This window comes from Grammomys surdaster, unplaced genomic scaffold, assembly GCF_004785775.1.
Source record: "Grammomys surdaster isolate TR1022 unplaced genomic scaffold, NIH_TR_1.0 125789, whole genome shotgun sequence".
Classification (NCBI taxonomy): domain Eukaryota; kingdom Metazoa; phylum Chordata; class Mammalia; order Rodentia; family Muridae; genus Grammomys; species Grammomys surdaster.
In genome coordinates this window covers 2,346,018-2,370,145 of record NW_021620620.1, presented here as the reverse complement: position 1 = coordinate 2,370,145, position 24,128 = coordinate 2,346,018, and the positions used below count along the sequence as shown (strand labels likewise).

At 49.9% G+C, this 24,128-nt stretch overlaps 2 protein-coding genes across 2 annotated transcripts; one reads left to right on the top strand and one right to left on the bottom strand.

The window, feature by feature from the left end:
- Nucleotides 1-147: 147 nt before the first annotated feature.
- Sncg (synuclein gamma) lies at nt 148-4,524 on the bottom strand. The gene is made up of 5 exons (XM_028789135.1): nt 4,321-4,524; nt 3,521-3,562; nt 3,121-3,248; nt 742-801; nt 148-442 (listed from the first exon to the last, which is right to left on the bottom strand). Exons 1-5 carry the CDS (start codon nt 4,439-4,441, stop codon nt 422-424), a joined length of 372 nt encoding a protein of 123 aa, XP_028644968.1. The 5' UTR covers nt 4,442-4,524; the 3' UTR covers nt 148-421.
- Nucleotides 4,525-5,404: 880 nt separating this feature from the next.
- Mmrn2 (multimerin 2) lies at nt 5,405-21,849 on the top strand. The gene is made up of 7 exons (XM_028789118.1): nt 5,405-5,686; nt 14,883-15,011; nt 15,091-15,197; nt 15,293-15,373; nt 16,061-16,234; nt 16,344-18,140; nt 20,447-21,849. Exons 1-7 carry the CDS (start codon nt 5,523-5,525, stop codon nt 20,827-20,829), a joined length of 2,835 nt encoding a protein of 944 aa, XP_028644951.1. The 5' UTR covers nt 5,405-5,522; the 3' UTR covers nt 20,830-21,849.
- The last annotated feature ends 2,279 nt before the right edge of the window (nt 21,850-24,128 follow it).

The window sequence follows — 24,128 nt, the reverse complement described above, 5'->3', positions numbered from 1 at the left end:
GTGTTCCTCCAGAAGGCACAGGTTCCAGAAGAACTCAGTGTGTCTTGAAGTGTACCTGGTCCCATTAGATTCTGAGCCTTGATGTCCTTCCCCGGGAATGCCCAGAGGGCTTCGTGAGGATGGCATAGCACAGAGAAGAAACACAGGTGGGATTAGGGCTCAGGTTTTATTTGGAATCATTGAAAAAAAAAATCACAGCAGCATTTGATTGGTGATCAGAAGGACAATAGGGTAAACGGAGCCAGCAGGAGGCGCTGGCGCTGGCAGTAGCGTGCATGGACAGGCTTGTGGCACTGGGCTGGGGACAGTGAACGTGGGCAACCTGCAGGGCACTCTAGGCAGGGCACTCGGTGTGCCAGGTTGGGACAGGGTCCAAGGCAGAGGGGTGTCCCTTGAGCCTCTGTGGTTGACTGGCAGCCTTCTAGTCTCCTCCACTCTTGGCCTGGCCGAGAAGAGAGGGCAGGAAGGGGAAGGGGAAGGGTAGGAGGGAGGGAGGAAGGGAAGGAAGGAAGGAAGACGAGAAAGAGACTTGCACCCATTTCCAGGCCCACAACTCTCCTTGACCACCTGGAAATGGTCACTTATGGAGCGATCAGGTACTTAGACCCCTGACTGCCCTACCCGCAACTCTTCGGGAAGCTGTGGAAGGTCTCCCGGGACCCAGAAATGAAAACGGGAACTCTATGGCTCAGGTCTCTGCTGCAGAACTTTCTGGGGCACAGCTGGGAACCTTGCTCTTACCTCTTCATCCTCCTCTTGCTCTTTGGCCTCCTGGTCCTGTGCAGGGGGTTCCAAGTCCTCCTACAGGGGAGCAAAGGAGACACACGGCTATAGGAAAATATACTGACCCTGCCATAGCAGGGCTTCCCCTGCCAGGTCTCACCGATGAACAGAGGCCCTCCGTCATCTTACTGTGCTTAGAGGGTTTGGAGTTGCCAGATACCCTGCAACCCAGGTATCATCTTCCACAAGCAGGTCCCAAGTCATGGGTTCCCCTCCTCCCCCCACAGACCCAGGCTCCTTAAGTGAGGATCCTTGAATCACACAAACCCCTCACTCAGGCTGTATGAGCAGCGGCATGCCATCACTGTTCACAGAGATCCTGAGGACTGGGGTCAGGACCTAGACACTAGTGCATGGCTTCAGCATTCAAAGTGTCAGGGCTCCAGGTCCCTCTCAGGTCCTCAGGAGTATGGGTCACTCTTCCGGCCTTCTGGATGGGCTTTTAGCTTAGACTGTCTTCCATCTCCCCACTCACCACAGCATTTGCATCATGGTCATGATGGCAGGGGTTTAGAGCTAGACTGATGGTCAGTCTAGAGTCTGTTCTCAGAACCTATCTGTGTTACCTCAGGGTTAGGGTATGACATCAGGACTAGTTTGTGTGTCAACAGAAAATGACTGTCCCTTGGCACAGCTCCAAGGACTCAGTAGATCTTCCAGGTTAGCAAGGGTAGCCTGAACTTGCTCCCAGGATCCTTCTTGCTAGTGGCTTGGGAGTAGGCTTCTTGGGATGACCATCCTGGGATGTCAGGATCGGTGGTAATGATGATGACAGGTGCTGTCTTAATTAGGGCTTTACTGCTGTGAACAGACACCATGACCAAAGCACATCTTATAAGGACAACATTTAATTGGGGCTGGCTTACAGGTTCAAAGGTTCAGTCCATTATCAAGGCAGGAGCATGGCAGCATCCAGGCAGGCATGGTACAGGAGGAGCTGAGAGTTCTACATCTTCATCTGAAGGTTGCTAGCAGAATACTGGCTTCCAGGCAGCAAGGACGAGCCCATACCCATAGTGACACACCTCCCCTAACAAGGCCACATCTACTCCAAAAAGGCCACACCTCCTAATAGCGCCACTCTCTGAGCCAAGCATATACAGACCATCACAGGTGCTCGTTATATGCCCGGCAGAATTGCACCCCGGTATCATTTCTCTGCCTTCCCCCCACAGCCCCGTGAGATGTGCTGTTTCAGATGAGGAAATGAGTATATCCAGAAAGGATCTTCCCAAAGTCAGAGAGCCTGCAGAGGTGCACCTGCATACTCCAGTGACAGGAGACCCTGTGCTGAGCCTGGAAGCAGGTGTTTAGGGTGGGTGACCCTCCCCCCTCCCGACTCTCCCCCCTTCCTTACAGCAGACTTCTGTGGCATTGGCTGTGTGGAAGGCTGGAGCTCCACAATTGCGTTTCCCTGTTGTGGTGTGTGTGGCTGAAGATAACAAGTCTTTGGATTCAGCTTCCTCCCCTACCTCCATTCTGGAATCCCCATCCCTGCATGATCTATACTCAGTCTTTCAAGGGTATAGCCCAGAAGCTCACCACTCATGGAACCTACATGCTTGAAGAGACTAGTCACGTGACCGAATCATATCACCTAATCTCTCTAGGCCCTTCCTTTCCACATCCTGTTTGGTGGAATTTGGGGCCCCATTAAATGGGTTAGTAGGTGTAAACGGCTTAAAGCAAAGCTTGCCCTCTGGCAAGCGCTGAGACATCACCTACATCCGGGATCTATCCCTAGAGAGCCTGATGCCTCTGTTTTATCCTCTGCCTGCCACATACATACACATGCACATCCATACACACATGCATTCCATGCATATCTGTTCACACACATCTCCACCCTGCCTGTAATGCACATACAACCCACAGGCTCACACAAAGACCTCAGCAGAGGGTGGAGTCAGAGCCCTGCCACTTGTCCACCACAAGTGGGCAGTGCTGCTGTTACTGCTTCCTTGGGAGGCGGCAGCCAGACCCTGAGATGAGGGAGGTTGGACAAAGGATAACAGACTCTGGTGGTGGCTCGACAGTTTTAGCCTGTCACCATACATTGCCCTTGTAAAATGTATTTCCTGTATCCCAAAGGGATGGGCTGGTCATGGTCTGTGTGTCATTTTCCTTGTGCATAAAATGAATCCCAAGTCCCCACTCTCGGAGTACGATGAGGATTCCAAATATGAACAGGTGTAAAGACACCAAGTCGCCCCAGTGCACAATGGGTACTGCCTGTAAAGCTAAGCAGTGTCTAATACTATTTACCCATCTGTTCACCAGGGCAGAATTGTCTCCTGCTGCTGGGGAGCCTAGGGAACGGACATGAGCCGGCCTTACCTTGCGTACCACCCCGGTGGTGACCACAATATTTTCTGCCTCCTCCACGGTCTTGGTGGCCACTGTGTTGACGCTGCTGACCACAGCTTCGCTCACGGCATTGGCCTGCTCCTTGGTCTTTTCAGCCACTGCAGAGGATTCTGGTGGGACTCAGCCCTGGCCCTCTCCACTGCCGCCTACCCACGCTGGGGAGAACAGCCCCTTCCCAGAGCCCTGACTACGCGTCACTTCCATCCCTTTGTCTGACTCTAGGGCAGGAACAACGTGACGATCTATCTCCAGGACATGTAGTGCTTTGGGTCACCTAGGGCTTAGGGCTCTAGTTGGTACAAGGAGGAGTTCAGGTGTGGACCCTAGATATAGGGCAGGATTCGTGGGGTCCCCATTTTGGGTTGCTTACCTGAGGTTACACTTTGTACCACATTCTCCTTGGTTTTAGTGCCTATTGGAGGAAAGAGGTGTAGAAGCAGTCAGAGCAAACAGCTGGACACAATGTAGGGGCCAGGAGGGGATGAGGATGGCCTCTGGGGACAGCAGCCCCTTCAAAAGCCCATTTCAAAAGCCCATTTCCTGCTATGTCTGAAGGACAGAGGACAGACGGGAAGGAGACAGGACAGGAAAAGGGGACAAAATAGACCAGGCCTGAGGTACTGTTACTGGTAGGGCTATGGCCCTTGCATGGGCGTGGCCCGAGACTCAGAAGCAGCAGCTGAACACTGCAGAGAAAGCTGAGTCACAGGCTTAGCCACCCCTGTCCCCTCTTTGGAAGGAGCCCAGAGTGCTAGGGGTGGACTGAACACTAAACTGGACCCATTTTCACAGCCTACCCTTTCCCTCGAGGCCAGGTAGGGTCATGAGCCTGGTTCAGCTGCAGCAACTCCCACTGGAGAAAGCGGGGTCCACCTGAGCAGACCAGGTTAGGTGACCCCAGGCATGTGTGTGCATGCTTTTGAGTGCACACACGCAGGTGTGGCACTCCAATCCTGTCCCACTCAGAGTCCCTCCCTCCAGAGTTCCAAAGACAATTAGACACTACCATATTCTCCAGGGTGTGCGACCCTGCCTCAACAATCAGAATTTCATCTCTCTCAAAACGCTCTCCAGAAGCTGGGGGAATCCACAGAGGGAAGGTATCAGGATTCCGCCCTAATGGAGGGACCCCTCTGCCCCGCCCTGCCCCGCCCCACCTGCCACACTCACCCACATACATAACCCCTTCCTTGGTCTTCTCAGCTGCCTCCGTCACTCCCTGCTTGGTCTTCTCCACAGCACCCACAACGCCTTCCTTGGCAATGGAGAAGCCTTTCTTGAAGACGTCCATGGCGGCTGCAAGGATGGGACCCGGCTGCTGCAAGCTATGGACTGGAGTGCTGCCGCAGCCTCTGTCTCTGCTGCCGCTGCCTCTTATTGACGCGGATGAAATATTGATGCTGTGGCTGCTGGCTGGAGCCCAGCCAGCCCAGGGCAGGGTGGGGGCAGGGAGGGCGGGCTGAAGGGAAGGAATGCCCCACGGGGACGCCAGAGAGCAGGGCCCCAGGCCCCTACTGGCTCAATTCTACCCTGCTGACTCCTGTTGTCCCAGGGGAGGGAGAGTGTGCAGGAGGCTGGACATATCCTAATCTATCACTGTACCTCATTCGTCCTTGAAAAGCCCTGGTGGTCTCGTGCCCTGGCTCTTGTATGCAGAAGAAAAGTACCTTGCTGATGCCTCAGTGTCGTCCTTAGGCTCGGCAGGGGTCAGGGCCTTTCCAATGATGACCAACCTGCAGGCTGCCCTGGTTGTCCAGCTGCCCACTGTATCCTGGATGCTCTTGAGCCTGGAGCTCTGGTCAAACCTGTTGGAAAGCTGAGGCCAGAGACACACAGAGCTTCCCCACATGCCCTCTAGACGAGGCTGCATGCTGTGTGATTCTAGCATAGTTCCTTTCCTTCACTGAGCTCCCACCCACCTACTAGTTCCCATGGCCCAGTGTGGAAAGGTGCTGAGAAGGTGTGATGTGCCTGCTCCCTACTTCCTGGCCAACAGTATGGGTGGCACCAGATCTCCTGAGACCAACACGTTCTACAGCTCTGTCCCCAGGCCCGGAGCAGAGTCCTGTAGAAATGGATTTGATAGTGCCACCTTTGTGTGTCTACCATGCCCCCAGTGTCCCTGATTCAAGTGCCCTCAGGACACAGGAATTGACCTGAGTGGTTGGAGGCCTCCGAGGGGGCCAGGCTGGAAGAGGCGGGGGCGGATGAGACTTGCCGGGTGGGCCGGACCAGGCCACTTCCTCCCTTTGTTTCCCTCGTGTTTTCTTTTCTTTCTGACACTTCGCTTGAAGACCACATCACCAGCAAATTTGGAAGTCGTCACTTGTAAGGCTGAGCCTCAGCGTAGCCAGCTAAGCCTGCCCCTCGCCATGATCCCGACACTGCTGCTGGGCCTTGCAGGATACCTGAGCTGGGGACTGTTGGGGTCCTGTGCTCAGGACCCTGGTACCAGGTTCTCTGGTCCCAATACGCTCAGGGTGCCTGAAGGCTGGAGAATAGGGGCTGAGGAGACCAGCAGAGACCCCATCAGACGGTAAGGAAATCCTGACCTTGGCGAAGGTCAGGAGATGATATCTGAGCCCCAGATACTCATCTGTGGAACCGGCTGATGTGTAGCTATCTCTGTGGCTAAGGGGTGCTAGTTTCCTGGATCTAGTATTCTTGGGCCTGATCTGAGGATGTCAGGGTGATCCCTACTTGACCTACAGCAGGAGCTTTGGTTGGGGCTGCAACAGGTAAAGCAGCTCCCACTACCAGCATGGGACTCAGAGGGTCAGGTGTTCTAGATGCTTCCAGCTGATGAGGCCGTGGTTCTTGCTCTTCGAAGGAGCTCAGCTCTGAAACCTGAGCCCCAGAAAGGCTGGCCCAGCCTAAGCCCTATGGGACAGCTGCTCACAGGGAAGGCATTTGGCTCTAAGTGCCTAGAGTACCAGGCCAAGATTACTAAACAGAGCAAGGGTTCCTCAGTCCCCAGAGCTCATGGAGGCAGGGAATCCTAAAGCAATTTCATGAAGCCTCCTGCGTGGACAGGATGCAGCAAGACCCCAGACAAGGTTTCCCAACATCCCCTTCATGCTTAGAGGTGCCAGGACTCTGGGTCTGTCCCTCAGGGTTTGGGGTCTCATGTCTCAACACGTCCAAGGCAGTGCACAGATGCCACTTCCTGGGCTGGACTCGGGGGCTCAGCTTTTCAAGTGTTATCTCCGTTAATCCCCCCTGCAGCCTTATTCACAGTGGAGGGGGCTGAGGCTCACAGTGGTTGAGTAATTTGCCCTGGGTCATGGACTCAGAGAGCTGGACCTTCGCTTTCATACCTAGCTCTCAGAGTAGAAACCATCGGATCTGTAGGGTGAACAGCCAACTCACTCCTCCCCCATCCCACCCAGCCTCCCCACTACATAGAAAAGGGGCAGTAATAGAGTTCCTACTAGACCAGGCTTCCATCTGATTCTGACACATCCAGAGAAATATCTGTTGAGCGCTTTCTGGAAAGTGTGCTTGGCCATGGAGAAGCTATAGCGTGAGAGGAAGCATGAGCGGTTTTGTGAAGAAGGGGTGGGTCTGGTGGTGTAGGGAGAAAGGGGTGTCCTGTCCATCCCTAGTTCTACCACAGGCTCACAAACACAGGCGACTGTTCATGGGGGCACTCCTACTATCCACCTCTGACTTCAGGACCAGGGACCAAGCCTCTTTTCCCTAGAACCAGCAGCAGCAGGTCCCAGTCTGCAAATTCCTCCTCCCATTGTGAAGGAAAGATGGAGGAACTTGAGGGGCCAGAAGGGAGAAGCTCTGGTCCTTGTTCTTCATTCCTTCTGGGTGTGGAGAGGGTCCTTTAGCCCCTGAGGTCAGAGAACCCTTCATCTTTTTCTGGGTGGAGTTGTGCCAGACTCTAGGGAGTGGAGAGGCTTGTGCATAATGAGCTGGGCTCAGGAATCCCCAGGTGACCCAGGCTAGAACTCCTGCCTACTGGGGTTTCCTTTCCATATCCCAAGAAGCTTGGACCCCACCGTCCAAGCTATTGAAGTATCTAGAGAACCTGGTGGGAAAGGAAGGAAACACAGCAGCTTCCTGGGCTGATTGCTTCCCATGTTCCTGTGACAGGAGACGGAAGTGCTGCTCAGGTCCTTGGGCAGAAGGGGAAGGGGATTGTGAGGGGACCCAGGCGCTGTGTTCCACTACTCCATCAGCAGGGTAGGGGGCAGAGTTGGGGGAGATGCAGCATCAGCATTAGTCATAAAATCTCTGCTGTTAGAGCCAGGCCTCCTGCTCTCTAATTCCATAGGTCAGGGACCAGGCAGGCTCTGGACTTCACAGGGATAAGAGCTTTTGGAAGAACAGTGAAACAAAACAAGTCGGAGCCTCCACACCCTGTGTCCCCAGATTGCCATGTCCCAGGGCAGAAGAGGGACAAAGTTAGCTGTTTCTTGAGCCCCTGGGGATCCTGCAGACGCAGGGCTGAGGAACTAAGGAGTACCTTGGTTTTTTTCCAGCTCCTTGGTGGGGTTGCGTATATAGAATACGGGCTCCTCAGACCCAAGTCAGCTCCTCCAGAGAGACTGGGTCTGTGGTAGAGGCCATGCTGAACCTGGGACAGATGGGCCGTCTTCTACTTTGATTCCATTCAGGACCTCAGATCTCATAGTTGGAGCCTGCTGTTCTCTGTCCAGACCCACTCCCACGTAGGGTGGGATTTTATAGCGTTACTCCCAGTAGCAGGTTCCTCCTAATGGAAGGAGCACTAGGGACTTTTGTAGCTGCTAGCTCAAGGCCCAAAGCTGTTCAGCACACCTCTAGAGGACACACAGCAGAGTGGAGCCAACAGGTACTCTTGTACCTGTTCTTGCTCCTGAACACATGGCTCTGGGTGTAAGTGGGGAAGAGCCCCGCAGGCCAGTGCTGAACCCTCTATGCTTACAGTCAGGGAGTCCCAGACTCAAGCTGCCTGTTGGATGGGCTTTGGGCTTCCCTGCAGAGATACAACACCACTGCACCACTCCTGGTTCAGGAAGGAGTGCTTTCTTCAGATGTCATGCTAACAGCTGGGTGCAGGCCTCAGAAAACATGGCTTCTAGACAGGACAGCCTCCAGCCTAGAAGAACCTGAAGAGATGGGCTCCTTGGCTAACAAAGACGCTCTTACAAAGGCATTTCACAGCCCAAGCACATCCATTATGCAAAAAGCACCAGCCCCTCCCTGCGACTGCTCCCAGCCATCCCCACAACCCCTTTCTGTGTCTCTGGGGATTCGGCTTCTGCACATTTCCAGGAGTGGGAGGAGGGCCTGACTCAAGGTCACCAGAGTCCAGGAAGGAAAGGGGAGGAGAGTTTCAGGTTTCTCAGCTCCTACTCAGGCTCAGCATCCCCTCCTGTGTGTACCACACAGGGTTGGGGACAGACCCTACCTCACTCTTGACTGGCACCTGAGCCTCAGCACAGTTGGCAGGTGTCCTCATAGGAAGGTGCAAAGGAGCAGGCCTGAGGCAGGGCAGGGAGAACAATGGAGCACTTCAGCATGTCAAGCCCGAGGCACATGTGCCGTGGGCCTACCAGAAGCTGCCAAGAGCTGGAGGAAACCAAAGCAAAGGTTAGGAATTTTCCCAGGACTTTTCGGCTGCCTGCCTGTGCTATGCCAAGCAGGGAGCTGCCAAGGAAGGGAAAAGCCAACAGCAGTGTGGCAGCTCAGAAGAGCAAGTTCCTGGTCAGGAAGGGTGGGCAGCATGGCTTTCAGTTCAGGAGGGAGAGCTGGAAAGTCCCATCACCCCGAGCAGGCTGGACCAGGTCAGGCTCACCAGGCCTTCTGGGCTCTTTAACAAGCTCCAAGGTGTGGGGCTTGTTTAGACTTGTTCTGAGGCATGCTGGACTAGGTAATTTCTTATTGTTGGAGTATGATACCAGTCTTGTGCATCCCAAGACACTCACTGGTCCGTGGCATTCTCCCTGTCTGCCTCTCTGTCCTTGTCTCTGTCTCTGTGTGTGTGGGGTGGGTGGGCAGGGTCTCTCATTGAGCTCAGAGCACACTGATTTCAGCTACACTGGTGGGTCTACAAACCCCCGAGACCCTCCTACCTCTGCCTCCCCAATGCTGGGGATACAAGTGGATGTTACCTGACAGTCCAGACTCAAGCTCTTGTACTTTGTCAGCAAGCCACCTCTCTAGCCCCCCGAATCTCGACATTTGCATAATTCATACTATGTGTTTGATCGTATTCACACCCTGTTGCCCTCTCCTGTTTTCCCTTGTCCCGTCATCATCTTCCTCTTCTATCTTCTGGCCCTTTTTGTTTTTAGGTCTTGGTTGCTTATATGAGAGATTTGTTTTTCTGAGTGTGGCTTATTTCCCTTAATGGGAGATCTCTAGTTCCATTAATTTTCCTGTAGATGTCATTATTTCAATCTTCCGTATGACTGAATCTCTCTCTCTCATATATATATATGTATATATCTCATATATAGCATATATATGTATGTATATGCATATATATGTGTGTATATATATATTTCTTTATCTGTTTATCTGTTGGTAGATATCTACCCTAACGCCATACCTCGACTGTCATAAGAATTGCCTGATAAACACCTTGTGCAGGCATCTCTGTTTGCTGGTGGAGATCCCTTTTAATACACACCCTGCAGTTTTATAGCTGGATCATCTGGTGATTATATGTTTTGTTTTAGTTTTAGGGTTCAACTATTTTTCTTTACTTTTTGTATAGATTTTGTGAATTAAAAATAAATAACAATAATTATATTGTACCCCATAAACACACACAAAATATTCTCTGTTACCTAAAGAGATGAAATTTTAAAAATTAAAACAAAAGAATATTGTGTATATGGGTGTTTTGACAGCGTATTTCACTGTTTACCATGTGTGTGCCTGGTGCCCAAGGAGGCCAGAAGAAGGTGTTGGAGCCCCTGGAACCGGAGTTACAAATAGTGGTGGAACCACCACTTAGGTGCTGGAAATTGAATCTGGGTCCTCTGGAATAGCAGCCAGTGCTCTTAACCACTGAGCCATCTCGCCAGCTCCTGTTAGTTTTTGAGGCAGAGTCTCCGTATTAGCCAGAACTGGCCTTGAACTCCTATATAGTCCATGTTGGCTTCAAACTTCTGATCCTTCCATTTCCTGCTTCCCGAGCACTGGGGTCATAGGCTTGGATGGACGTGAGCAGAAGGAGCTTCTGCACTGTTTTCATCCTCACCAATACTGCATCTCAAGGACACTTCCCTCCATCCCTCCCTCCTTCTTGGCCAGCATTCCTGTGACCAGGGTCTCTGATAGCTCAAGCAGGCTTCAAATATCCCATTGTAGCTGAGGATGACCTTGAACTACTGAACCTCCTGCCTTGCTCCTGCATCTTCCGTCAAAGTGCCAGGATTACAGATAAGTACCACCCGTATATCTCTTCTTTCCTTTTCTCCCTTTTCCTTTCCTTTCCTCTCCTTTCCTTTCCTTACTTTTCCTTCCCTTCCCTTTCTTCATTTCCTTCCTTCCTTCCTTCCTTCCTTCCTTCCTTCCTTCCTTTTTCTTTCTTCCTTTTTTTTTTTTTGAGAGAGTATTTTATGTATTCAGGTGCTGGCCTAGAATTTGATATATAACAGAGGGTGACCTTGAACTTCTGATCTTCCTGTCTCCACCTCCTGAGTGCTGGAATTAGAGGCTTGTGCCACCATTCCTGATTTTATGTGGTGCTGATATTGAACTCAAGACTCCATGCATGCTAGCTAGCACTCTTCCAACAGAGCTACAGCCTCCCTTTGGGTGTGTATGCATGTGTTCCTATGTGTGCATAGTTGTGTACACATACATGTGTGTATCCATGCATGTGGAGGCCTAAGGTCGACATCAAGCATCTTCCTCAGGTCTTCTCTCCTATTGAGGAGTCTTTCCTTGAAACCCATGCTCACTAATTAGGCTGGATTAGTTGGCCAGCGAGCCCCAGGTGTCCTCTTTGACTCTCCAGAGCTGGGTTCCAGGTATGCACCACTGTGTCTGGCTTTTTACATATGCTTGGGAACCAAACTCAGGTCACTATGCTTAAGTGACAAGAACTTTACAGACTTAGCCCCCAGCCTCTGGTTTTTGGAGTTTTTGTTGTTATTGTTATTGTTGTTTGTTTGTTTTTTTTTTCTTTTTCAGGTTTTACTGTGTAGCCCAGGCTACCCAGAAGCTTGTAGTCCTCCTTCCTCACTTTCCCAGATACTGGGATTATAGGCATGTATCACCATGTTGCCCAGGCTGCCCTTGAACTCTGAGTTCAAACAATCCTCGCAGCTTGCCATGCTGACTAGATGACCTGTTTGAAACTTTCTGTGTTTGAAGAAACATCTATTCTGTATTCTTCTGTCGATTGATAGAAAATAGGTGCATAGAATTCTAGGTTAGCAATTATTTTCTGCATATATATATGGAGAGAGTGGGAGAGAGAGAGAGAGAGAGGGAGAGAGAGAGGGAGAGAGAGAGAGAGAGAGAGAGAGAGAGAGAGAGAGAGAGAGAGAGCTTTTTGAGACAGGGTTTCTCTGAGTAGTCCTAGCTGTCCTGGAACTCTCTTTGTAGACTGGGCTGGCCTTAAAGTCATATAGAGATCTGCTTGTCTCTGCTTCCTGAGTGCTGGAATCAAAGGTGTGTGCCACCACAGCCTGGCTTTCTGCCAATATTTTTAATCTAATTCTCACTATATTTCTATTCCTGGAGATGTTGAGACTCAAGGCCTCTGTCTCTGTCTCTCTGTCTCTGTCTCTGTCTCTGTCTCTCTCTCTCTCTCTCTCAGTATATGTGTGGTGGTTTTTTCTTGTAACATTTCTAAATTTTCACAATGATGAACTTTGATGTGAGTTTATTTCTATCTTACTGCAGGTACTTGCTGGGCCTTTTGAATCTGAAAACTTAAGTTTTTACATCTCTGGAACACACACAAACAACACGCACATACACAAAATCTCATCAGACTTCTTTTGCTTTTTCATCCTTATCATTACACACACACACACACATGTACACACACATGCCACCCACGTCCATATATTCATGAGCATGTGCATACACACAGCACACATGCACACACACATGTACACACACATGCATGCACACATGCATACATACAACACACACACACACACACAGTTTCATCGAGCTTTTTTCCTTTGTTTCGTCATCTCTGTCATTTGGATGTTGGGCCTGGGACTGATGCTCTTTCTTCTCATTTTCCAAATCTGCTCGTTCTTCCTGCTTTCTTGCTGTTTGTTTGGTTTTGTTATTTATTTATATATGTGAGTGTTTTGTCTGCACATACATCTGTGCACCAAATGAATGCTGGGTGCCCACGGGGGTCAGAAGATCTGGAGTTAGAGGTGTTTGTGAGCTGCCATATAGGTGCTGGGAATGGAACCAGGGGCCTCTGCCAGAGCAGCAACTACTCTTAACTGCTGAGCCAGCTTTTTAGCATGTTTGTTTAATTATTTATTTTTGGAAACAGGCTCTCATATAGCCCAGGCTAGCCTAGAACTCATTGTATAGGTGATGTTGATGTTGCCCCCTCCCCCATCCTCCTGCTTCCACCTCCTAAATTGCTGGGATGACAGGCCTGAGGCACCAAAGCTGTTTTTACTCTGTGTTGGGAATGTCTCCAGCCCTTCCTGTCTGCTAGGCAAGTACTTGCCAGCTACACCATGTCCCCAGCCTGGTTTTGCTTTGTTTTTTGTTTTGTTTTGTTTTCCATTTCTAATGTAGGTCTTTCATTTTCAAGTGTTCTCTTTGTTCTCTGAATACCCTACTAACCCTTATACTTCCTCTGCCCCCTGCCCCCATGTACTCCCTGTCTCATGTCTTCTGTGTAGCAACTTCTCTTACATCCTTGGAAACACCAGTGTCAATTTGGAGCTAGTATTCGTTCCTCATGAACAGCTGTGGTCCTCTCCTGTTTGTCAGTTTCAGCCTCCAGTTGATCTGTTTTCTTCTTTTCAGAACTGAGGATTTAACTAGGGCTTCATACATGTTAATCTCATGCTCTGACTCCAAGCTGCACCTTGGTCCAGTTTCTTTGGTTTGTAACAGATTTTTCTCAGGGGTCAGCCTCAGTGGTCTGCCTGTACCTTTCTGAGCTGTTTTGATGTAGGAGGCTCCCAGGATGTCAGCAACTTCAGGTCTCTTTTGCTGGGACCAAGTAGTTTTTCTGCAAAGCATTTCTAGCCTTCTGCCTGGAAGGTAAAGGCTGGCTTCTTAGGCTTCTAGGAGCCTCAAGGGGTAGGTTGGGATGGAGTGAGTGTGGGCAGGAGGGGGTGTATCTCAGGATCACAATGGATGTGGTCATTCAATGATCCTTAAGTCTGTCCTTCCTCCCCTCCCAGCAGTATCTTTAATGGTGCCTAATGGCCCCAGGGCAAAGACCAGCTGCATAAAGTGAAATCCCAATTCCAACAAGCCACCTACTTCCTCCATGTCCCTCTTACCTGGTCCAAGATGCCTGAATTTCTCCTCTAGACCCTAAAAACCTCTATCTTAGACCATCCGCATCTTATTGACTCTCATTGTTTCTGGACCCTGGGACCAGAATGCCTCTGTGATATTGCTTCCTTGCTTGAAATTTCTCTCCACTTCCCCATGACCTCAAGAACTGTCTACCTCTGGTACCCATGTCTCTCTAGCATGGCTTCCAGTTCCCTTAGCTCCATATGTAGTCTCTTCCGACTTCCACAGCCCTCTCCAAACTCCCAGATCTCTGTTTGACTTGCTCTTTGTACACATAATTGGACCTTTTATAGGTCTTAACCACATCCCTTCTTCTGAGATTGCCTGTTCTCCTTGGGACCCTTAAGGAAAAGTTTGCATCACCATAATGTCACAGCAAGTGCTGAGCTTGAGTCGGCAACTGGTACGTACCCAAGAGATGATGAGTTGCCACTTACATCTCCAAAGAGCCTTGTTTTAAGAGCTAATGATGAGGGAAGGATGCTTTGACCCTTGCATTGAACCCAGGTAGCCAGCCCCCAGCTCTGTGAGCATGTTTCCCATCCCAGGACCTCTACAGCGCATACTGGCAAGGGGTAAAAGTGGAGAGGCTGCCTTGAAAGTGTTGAGCACACTGTGCTCTGAAGGATCACTAAGTAGAGGCCTTTCCCAGATGTTCCACCCAGCCATCTTCTTTCCCTCAAAACTGCTGGGAAGCCAACTGCCCAGGAGGCAGGGCCAGGGAGTAGCAGCCATAGACATATTCTGGTGAGAAAAGATGGGAGTAGAATTGGGCAGCTGCCAGGACAGGGCACAACATGCTGCCAGAACACTCGATACTCCACCTGCCTAGACATGGCATCACCACTACCAACTACAGATGGGGAAATAAGAACACCTAAGTGATCACTCAAGACCCCACAGCCACAAAATGCAGATTCAGACCTAGGGTTCCCAAGCCCTAGGTGCACTATTATGCCACCTGGTGTCAAGGGACTGACTAGTGAGAAGCCCCCTTGCTTACAGGTAGCTGTGTTATGATGTGGGAGCCTTCGGCATTCCTTCATTGGCCCTGGAGAGGTTTTTGGGAAGACAGCGGGTCAGGGGATCTTTTGAGTGGCTTTATAGAGCTTGGGAATTAAGACAAGAGCTGTCTTTCCTGACATTTAATGGTTTCAAGAATCTCACAGCTGGGCAGAGCAGGAGACACAGTAGGGCATCCCTAGACATCTGGGAAGGACCAGGCAAGGCTCAGCAATCTTCTCCTATGACTTCTTTTCCAGGAATTGGTGTCCTTACCAGAAGTCCAGGCTGGTCACCTTCGTAGCTGCTTGCAAAACAGAGAAATTCCTGGTCCACTCACAGCAGCCGTGTCCACAGGGAGCTCCTGACTGCCAGGGAGCCAAAGTCATGTGAGTGGGGTGGACAGACCATTTTCCAGGCCCAGTGGGATCACCAGAGGTGCTAAGCCCCTGCTGTCTTCTTTCTTAGGTATCAAGTGGCCCAGAAGCCAGTGTACCAGGTCCAGCAGAAGGTGCTGATCTCTGTGGACTGGAGGTGCTGCCCAGGGTTCCAGGGTCCAGACTGCCAGGACCACGGTAAGGATCCCCAAAGCTTCCTCTTAACCCCTGACCCCAGAAACTATGCTGTTCCTCTGACTTCTGGGCTTAACACACTGTGCTTCCTTCTGCAGATCCCACAGCAAACCCTGAGCCCACAGAGCCGAGTGGTAAACTCCAGGAGACTTGGGACTCGTTGGATGGCTTTGAACTTGGTGTGTTGCCTTCCTGGAATGGCAGAGTTCATGTGGCTGGTTCTTCCTTCTCTGATGGGCTGTACAACTCTGAAAAACTTTGCCTTACAATCAGCGTGGGCTTCCTTGTGGCTCTGTACTGTTCTCCGTAGCCAGATTCCCAGGGCCTTTAGCCTATTGCCTGGGGCTAATACCTGTCCCTTTTACTGACCCCATTTTTCTTGGAGAGCTGACTTTGCCAGGTGCTTTTCTTGCTCCTTGACCTTTACAAGTTCAGGGGCCTGGAGAAAGCTTTTTTCCATTGTCTTGTTACACCCCCCCCCCAAGAAAACACCCCTTGGGGCCTTGGAAGTCACTGGTCTCAGTGTCAATACAAGAGTCACCTTTTATAAATTAATTTCAAGGGTAGCTTAGGGAATGGATTTCATTATGTGATCAGCTCTCTGTTGGTTCGAGCTGTCAGGAATGAAATTGTGGCTAACGAAAGCAATGAGATGATTGATTAGTTATGTCTGCTAGGGGTATGGGAGTAAAGGTGATAGCTCAGAGATCTGTATTTGCCTGTCTTAGAAGGCTAAAGGCTTCTAAGTTCCACTCAGAAGGGGCCAACATACTCCCTTGTTCTGAGTCTCAGGTCTTTTCCTGACCTCAATACAGGCCCAGGCCTGGTGAGTTGGCCTTTAACACTTATATGCAGTGTATTTTCAGGTCGCCCTGTCACAGAGTTTAATGAGATTAAGGTGCCACAGGAACAACAGGAACATCTGCTTCAAAATCTCCAGAATGATGCTCAGCTGGCAGAAGACGGCTTTCCAGGCCCTCAGGAGGCCCCATCCAGCAACCTCACAGATGAGTCAACAGAAGCCAATCTAACAGAATTCGGTGAGTAGCGGCCCCCAATAAGGGCCAGACTTCAGAGGCCCTGACTCTCCCAGCCTGGGGAGGGGTGTCTGCTGCAGCAGGCTTGTGTGAAACGTAGTATCTGTTGTAGAGTTTCCTGGCAGGACATCAGAGTATCTGCTGCAGCCCCATATCGATGCATTCCTAAAAGCACACTTCAGTCCCATCTGGAAGAGCTTCAATGAGAGCTTGCACAGCCTCTCCCAGGCCATCAGAAACTTGTCTCTTGATGTGGAGGCCAATCACCAGGCCATCAAGATGATCCAGGAGGGCTCCGTGGCTAGGGCTGACTTCCAGGGGCTTAGTGCCAAGTTTGAGGCTAAGGTCCAGCAGAATAGCCAGAGATTGGGCCAACTGTGGCAGGATGTGGAGGACCAGTTGCATGCCCAGCGCCGTTCTGTGCATCATGCCCTCTCTGAGGTCCAGGATGAGGTGAGCACCAAGTTAAAGCAGCTTGTCAAAGCTCAGGAACTTCCAAGGGCCAATGGCAGCCTGGTGGTGGCATCTGCAGCAGCAGCAGCAGCAAGGCCAGAGCCAGAGAGCCTGCAGGCCAGGCTGGGGCAGCTGCAGAGAAACCTCTCTGCTCTGCACATGGCCACTAACCAGAGGGAGGAAGAGTTGCAGAGCACCCTCACGAACATGGACAGCATCCTGAAGCAGCACACGGATGAGATCAAGGAGCTCTATTCTGAATCAGATGAGACCTTCGATCAGATCAGCAAGGTAGAGAGGCAGGTGGAGGAGCTGCTGGTGAACCACACTGGCCTTCGAGAGCTGCGGGTCATCTTAATGGAGAAGTCCCTGATCATGGAGGAGAACAAAGAGGAGATGGAACGGCAACTATTGGAACTCAACCTCACTCTGCAGCATCTGCAGGCGGGTCATGCAGACCTCATCAAGTATGTCAAGGACTGCAACTGCCAAAGGGTCTCCTCTGACATGGACGTCATCCGGGAGGGCCACGGAGATGCCATGCACACCCTAGAAGAGACCCAAGTGAGCCTGGGTGAACAGCATCAGCTAGACGGTTCTTCTTTCCAGGCCTTGCAAAGCGCTATAGATGCCATGTCTTCGGCGATGGATGCCTGCAGAGGAGAGGGTGAACGGGCCCGGGCTGAGAGGGCCCGGATGCGGACCCAGCTGCGGGCTCTGGACCACGCTGTGGAAGTGCTAAAGACTGCAGCGAATGGGACCCGCAAAGAGATACGCCGGCTGCATGGCTCCTTCACAGCCCTGCTGGAGGATGCTCTGCGACATCAGGCTGTGCTGGCTGCACTCTTTGGGGAGGAGATGATAGACGAGATGTCGGAGGAGCCCCTTCGCCCTCTGCCCATGAATTACGAGCAGATCCGCCTGGCCCTGCAGGACGCTGCCAGTGGGCTGCAAGAACAGGCAGTTGGTTGGGAGGACTTGGTCATTCGGGTGGAGGCATTGGAAAAGGCCGCAGGTGGCTTTGTGGAGCAGCATCCACAGTTGGCAGAGGGGCTTGAGCCCAGCCAAGACTTTGAGAGAGAGGAGGAAGCTATGGCTTTGGCGGACCTGGAGCAGGAAATTCAGCGCCTAAGCTCTGATGTCAAGCAGATTAGTCAGTGCTGTGAGGCCTCCTGGGCTGCCTCCCTCAATGGCTCCCTTGAAGACCTGCACAGCATGCTCTCCGACACCCAGCACAGCCTGAGACAGCACCAGCAGCTCTTCCACGGTCTCTTCCAGAACTTTCAAGGACTGGTGGCAAGCAACATCAGCCTAGACCTGGGTAAACTGCAGGCCATGTTGAGTAAGAAAGATAAGAAGCAACAGAAAGGCCCAGGAGAATCCCGGAAGAGGGATAAGAAGCAAGTGGTGACGTCCGCAGATGCACACACCAAAGGTCTGGAGTTCTGGGAGGCAGGTGAGTGCCTGGGCTCTGGAGACTGACTCTATGAATCTAGGACAGGGGTATCTGCCAACTCAGATACTTCTTTCTCCTATTGGGGAGAGGGCACAGGGCACAAGAAAGCAGGATCACTAGTCACCACTACTACCTTCAGGGCTAACGGGCCTCCTGTGCTACCTGGAGTACAGGGAGGTATCAGCAGTCGTTCTAGAGCTCATAAGTTGGCCAAGGCCCTAGCTGTGGAGCAGAGTGGAATGTCTCAACTTTCCACACTTACCCCAATCCCGGTCTTTCATCACCTTGTACTCTAGGGATGGTGGATTGGAGCAGGGGGTTATCTGTCATGGTAGCACCCCACAAGAGGTAAACACAGGGAAGGGCTTTCTGCTCAGAAGGAAGGAACGCTTTTAGTATATACAGTTGGCAGTGTCAGAAAAGGTCCTTCTGGACCTTCCTGGCTTTAGCTACGCAATCATGCAATCCTTATCATCGTACCTTACCCGATTCTCAAGCCCTAGAAATGACCTAAGCCAACCAGGGAGCAGCACAGAGAGGCTGGCTCTCAGCTGCAGCAAGCCCCCAGAAGGTGGATCCCAGAGAGCCCCACCTACACATAAGAGTTGATATAAAACCAAACAGCCTTCCTTTCCCCAGCACAGGCTGAGCACTCAGGAACCCAGGCAGCTCTCCCACCTCCCCTAGCATTTCCAGAGAGCTGCGTGCCCTTACACTAACTCCTCCATCTCTTCTCCTCTTCTTTTGAGTGGTGCAAACCCCATCATGCCTTTCACCATTTGCCTGATAAGGTTAGGCGTCTGTTTACTCCTGCAATATTTCTTTATTTCTGAAAATATTTTTCCCTTTAAAAACTCTTTTCTTGTAAGAAGGCCACAGAGCTTGACTTTGAACCCTGCAGAGAAATGTACCCTGTTTGCACAGCTCTTTCATCTTCTGAAGCCCATAGTTTTCTTTCTTTTAGGGCGGGTGGACTCCCAGATGCAGGTAGGTTGAAAGAACAAGAATCGCCAGCAGAGGGTGCTGTAGAGCAGCCTCTTTTCACCAAGGCAGGAGCTCCATCTGCTGGGTGCTGCAGGGACTGAAGCACCAGATGTCAGTTTTCACAGTGACATAAACAGGAAAGCTATTCAGAAACAATTCTCATTAAATCTTCAGACACACAGAGAAGCAAAATTTTGCAATTCCCAAGGGTGTTTCTGGATTTGAAGACAAAAAATACTGACTTAAGACAGGCTTAAGTTTCTAATTGCTTTGTAGACTTAAGGCTTTAGTTCAATTTTCTGAGAAATGTGGGGAGCACACACATGCGTACACACACACACACACACACACACACACATGCAATGATGAAGGAACTCCCAAGAGGACCCTCCTAAGATTGGCCTTTCTGGACTCCAGTAAGGTACATTCTTCTAGTCCCGTCCCCTGGCTGTCCCCCTAAGCTTCTTAAATAGGTAATAGGTATAGCAGCTTGTGCCCTTCCTCACCACACAGGTGGGGGTGTTTCTCTGCCTCTAGTTTCAGCAGGATTGTGTTCTTGGTGTTGGAAGAAGTGCTTCAGCAAGTGAGAGGAAGGATAGGTGAGCACTCCAAATCAAGAGGGCCAAGGTTTGCTTGTGTGGTCGGGATCAGCAAACTTTCCCTTTAAAAGCTTCAGGTCGCCTATATGGAATCCCAGGGCTCTGTGCACCACTTTGGAAATTATAGTAACATGACTGATCAGAGCTGGGGAGATGGATTAGCAGATAAGAGCACTGGATGCCCTTCTAGAGGGCCAGGGATCAGTTCCTCACACCCAGTTATTTCCCTGTACCAATATTATTTTGAGTATAGGTACTATTCTCTTTCCCACCAGATGTCTCAAGATTCCTAGCACGTAGGTGCTAGGGACATGACTTAGTGAAGGTACACATGTCTAGTATATGTGAGGTCCTGTGTTCCATCCCTAGCACTGATGTGGAAGGAACAATCCTTGGCAGGTAGCAGATATCTAGGAGTTGGATACCCAGGTTTCTAGCACAGCCCACCAAGGGCTTGGGTAGTCACACTTATCTCTCTAGAATTGAAAGGCTGAGATCAGAGAAAAAAAGTGCTTTGTTGAGTATCAAAGGAGAAAATGCATGTGCCAGCCAGCCAGCAGATTTGTGTCTCCCCTCTTCTCTCACTCTTTGAAATCACACTAAGACAAACACCTTTGGGAATGTGAAGGTATCTAGAAATAGCTTCCCACTTCTCATGCAATTAAGGTGAAGAAGGGAGAGTTTGTGAGTGAATGGATAACTGAGTCTCTTCCCCCACCTCAGGCTCCCCTGTGGCCTTCTATGCCAGTTCTTCAGAAGTGGCCACTGCTCTGCAGATGGTGAAGTTCAACACCACAGCCATCAATGTGGGGAGCAGCTACTTCCCTGAACATGGCTACTTCCGAGCTCCCAAACGTGGCGTCTACTTGTTTGCAGTGAGCATTACTTTTGGCCCAGGCCCAGGAATGGGACAGCTGGTATTTGAAGGTCATCACCGGGTTCCGGTCTACAGTACAGAACAGAGGGGTGGGAGCACAGCCACTACTTTTGCTATGGCAGAGCTGCAAAAGGGTGAGAGAGTGTGGTTTGAGTTAATCCAAGGGTCGGTAACAAAGGGGAACCCACCAGGCACTGCGTTTGGGGGCTTCCTGATGTTCAAGACCTGAACCCTGGGCTCAGCTCAGCTTGGTAGATTTGCCTGCTGCTCTCAGACTGTGGCTCTGGCCAGCGATGGCTGGAGAACATCTAGTGGCCTAGCTCTTCCTTGGACACCTTCTGCAAAGACCCTATGGCAAGCAGCATGTACCTTCTTCCAGACACACAGGTTGGGGAGGCCAGAACGCTGCTCCCTGGACTGGGTCCGCGTCTGGTGTGGGAGCTGGGCTTCTCAAGCCTTCCCCAATGGCGTGGCTTGTCTTGGCTCTGAGACATTCCATCAATTCTACAGCTTTTTCCCTCTCCTTCTGTGGTTGGAAACTTCTATACACTTAAACCTCTTTCTGTTTCCTCTTTTGTGTGTTAGAAAGTCATTGTTTCTCAGAAGGAATGTTTACAGCAAAGGTGACAGTTTTGCCATGCAAAAGGTCCCAGATTCTCTCCAATGCCAAAAAAAAAAAAAAAAAAAAACCTTGAAAAAAATATGAACATTTTTGCCTCCTGAAACTGGAAAGAAGTCTCCAATTACGACAGAAAAGCTCATCAAAAACAGTCTTTCTAGTCTCAGAGGGAGCTAAGGCCTGGTTGAGTAAGCCAAGGTTAATGAACTTAAGCCAAGGAGCCAGTCCCTAGCACTATGCACACCTATGGTCTCAGCATATGGAGCAAGCATGAAGATCCGAAGTTCAGAGCCATCCTCAGCTTCATAACAAGTTCAAGGCTAGCCTGGGATATGGGAAACCCTGTCTCAAAACAGCAAAAGAAGTTATGTTCACTCTCAGTCACCTTTTGTCTTTATCTGTTTATTTAATTTTAATTTCATGCCCTTTCCTCCCTGCTTCACTCTGTAAAGGCCAACATGTCAAACAGGGACAACACTGTGTGTAGCCTTCACCCTTTTTATTCTTCATCTATCCAGACTGTGCCACCCGGCACCCCCCACACCTCCCAGCATCTCTAAGGACAGGAAGGAGGGGAATTAAACCCTACTGGTAGTGATCAACTTTTGGAATTAAATGATGCTGTCCAAACCTCTGTCTCGTTTACTGTTGGAAGGAGAAACATTTGGTGAAGCACTCGGGGAAATGGGACAGAATGAGACTAGGGGAAAAGTGACTCATCACTCCTGGTGTACTTGACTTCAACTATGAATATTCAGTTCATTCTACATAAACTATCTAGGGGCCTTCTTGCCAAGTTCCTGGACAGGACAGCACAGAATGGCAGTTCTTCCTGCAACATATACCTGTGGTTTACAAGTCTCTAGATCCTACAATTGAGTCAAGAAAGCAGCCGCACTACCATCAGGAAATGAAACAGTCTCTGGTAGTGCTCAGTGTTGGTTGGTTGAATATCCTCTTTTCTGCCTTCAATGGGGTTTGACCAGGTAATGGGTTGCTAGCAATTCTCATTGTTTGCTAGGGTCCTTAATTCAAAAATTAACCTTCAGAATTTACTTATAAAGTTTTGTGCAGTGTGGTAAGGTATCAGTGTTAGATGAACAGTAAGCCAGAAGGCTCTATCCCTGATGGTTAACCGTGAGCTAAGACACAATTCTGTTAAGTTCTAGTCCTTCTGTAGCAGATGGTTAAGTAACAGCTCCCATACAGCACTCTGGACCTCCCTGACCTTGACCACATCTCTGAATCTTGCTCATTTCAGTAGAGCTCTCCCTTGTCAAGACTATTTCTGGACCTGGGTATGTGTGGTTGGGCTACCCTAGACCAAAGCCTAGGGTGATGTGTGTGGCAGGTCACCCCTGTTGCCGGCAGACCTGGCTATCTTCTTGTGTTCCATGTTGCTGTCACTGGCCAGTCCCTTCTGAGGGCTAAGTTGGGAAAGTTAGGTTAATGTAGTCTCATCATTAAAGACTTCCATTCAGAATTTCTAGCATAGACTACAGTATGAATGAGTTCCATTACAAAATGGTGTGTCTCCAATCTTCACACAAAGGCAACAAGTAAAAAGCACTAGTTGGTCAGGTCTTCCACCACCACGGTATGAGGCACTCTGGACATAGCTGGAGTGAGGAGAAATGGTTCTTTTAGCAAGGGTGCTTTCTATATGATAAAACACAACTGGTTATGTTTTACAAAGCCTCAACATCAAGTTCAAACCACATATGCCTATTTACAACAGTTCAGTAAACACTGTATGTATGTATGCTAAGAAGCAATTTGTGGTGTATACTCTTGATTAACGATTGATGTATGTGGGCCCAGCTCACTGAGGGCAATGACAACCCTGGGAATGTGGTCCTAGATGGTTTTTGAAAAGCAGGCTGAATAAACTATGGAAGCAAGCCAGTCAGCTGTAGTCCTGCATGGCTTCTGCTTCATTCCCTGCCTCCAGGTTCCCGCTTTGACTTCCTTCAGTGATGGACTGTGATGTGAGAGTGTAAGTCATATAAACCCTTTCCCGTTACTTTTGGTTTCAATACTTCTTATCACAGCTGCAGGAAACCCTAAGACACATAATGAACAAGTGGCTGGCTCTAACATTAATGATGCACAGCGGCCATAGACAGCATCTTATTGGGATGCAATGATGTCACATACAGATGTGCCAACATTCAAGAGGCAGAAATGGGGACTGCCAAATTCCATGTCAGCTTAAAGATCAGGCCCACCTCCCTAAAAAGGGGAACTTAAAATATGTTTTATTTTGAGACCCAAGAACTGAATACGTTACACTACCCAGAGCATGCCACACACCAGAAACACGCACTCACAAGGTCTTTACTAGAATTGGAAACATTTGAATGAAGCCTGTATGCCATGGTACTGTTGACTGTTTTGGTATCAATGCCAATTTTCCTGATTTTGAGCACTACATATAACTGGCTAATAGAATATTCCTGAAGTCTTCAGAGGATGTTCGTTCTTTAATTTACTCCAAACAGCACAATGCATGTTCAGATGTACTGTTGTGACCTCCCAATTACACACCACACAGCAGTTATGCAAAATGTTAATGAAAACTGCATGAAAGGTGACTGGGACCCCTTGTAGTATATTTTTGAGTTCCTACAGATGAAAATTATTAAAAAACTGTTAAATCTGGCAGTTGAAAAAAAATCAGTACATGGCTAAAAATAGGGGTTAGAATGGAACATAAATTAATCAGGGCTATTAATATAGAGGAGACATCCAGAATCCATTATCTCACAGGAGTTCTAGCTGGGCTTGATGGCACTCAACTGTAGTCCTAGGTTACTTGTAAAGTTAAAAGCAGGAGGGCCCCAGCCTAAGTCCAGGCTGGGCAACATAGAAACCCTATCTCAAAAAATAAAAAAAGGGAAGTGCTGGTG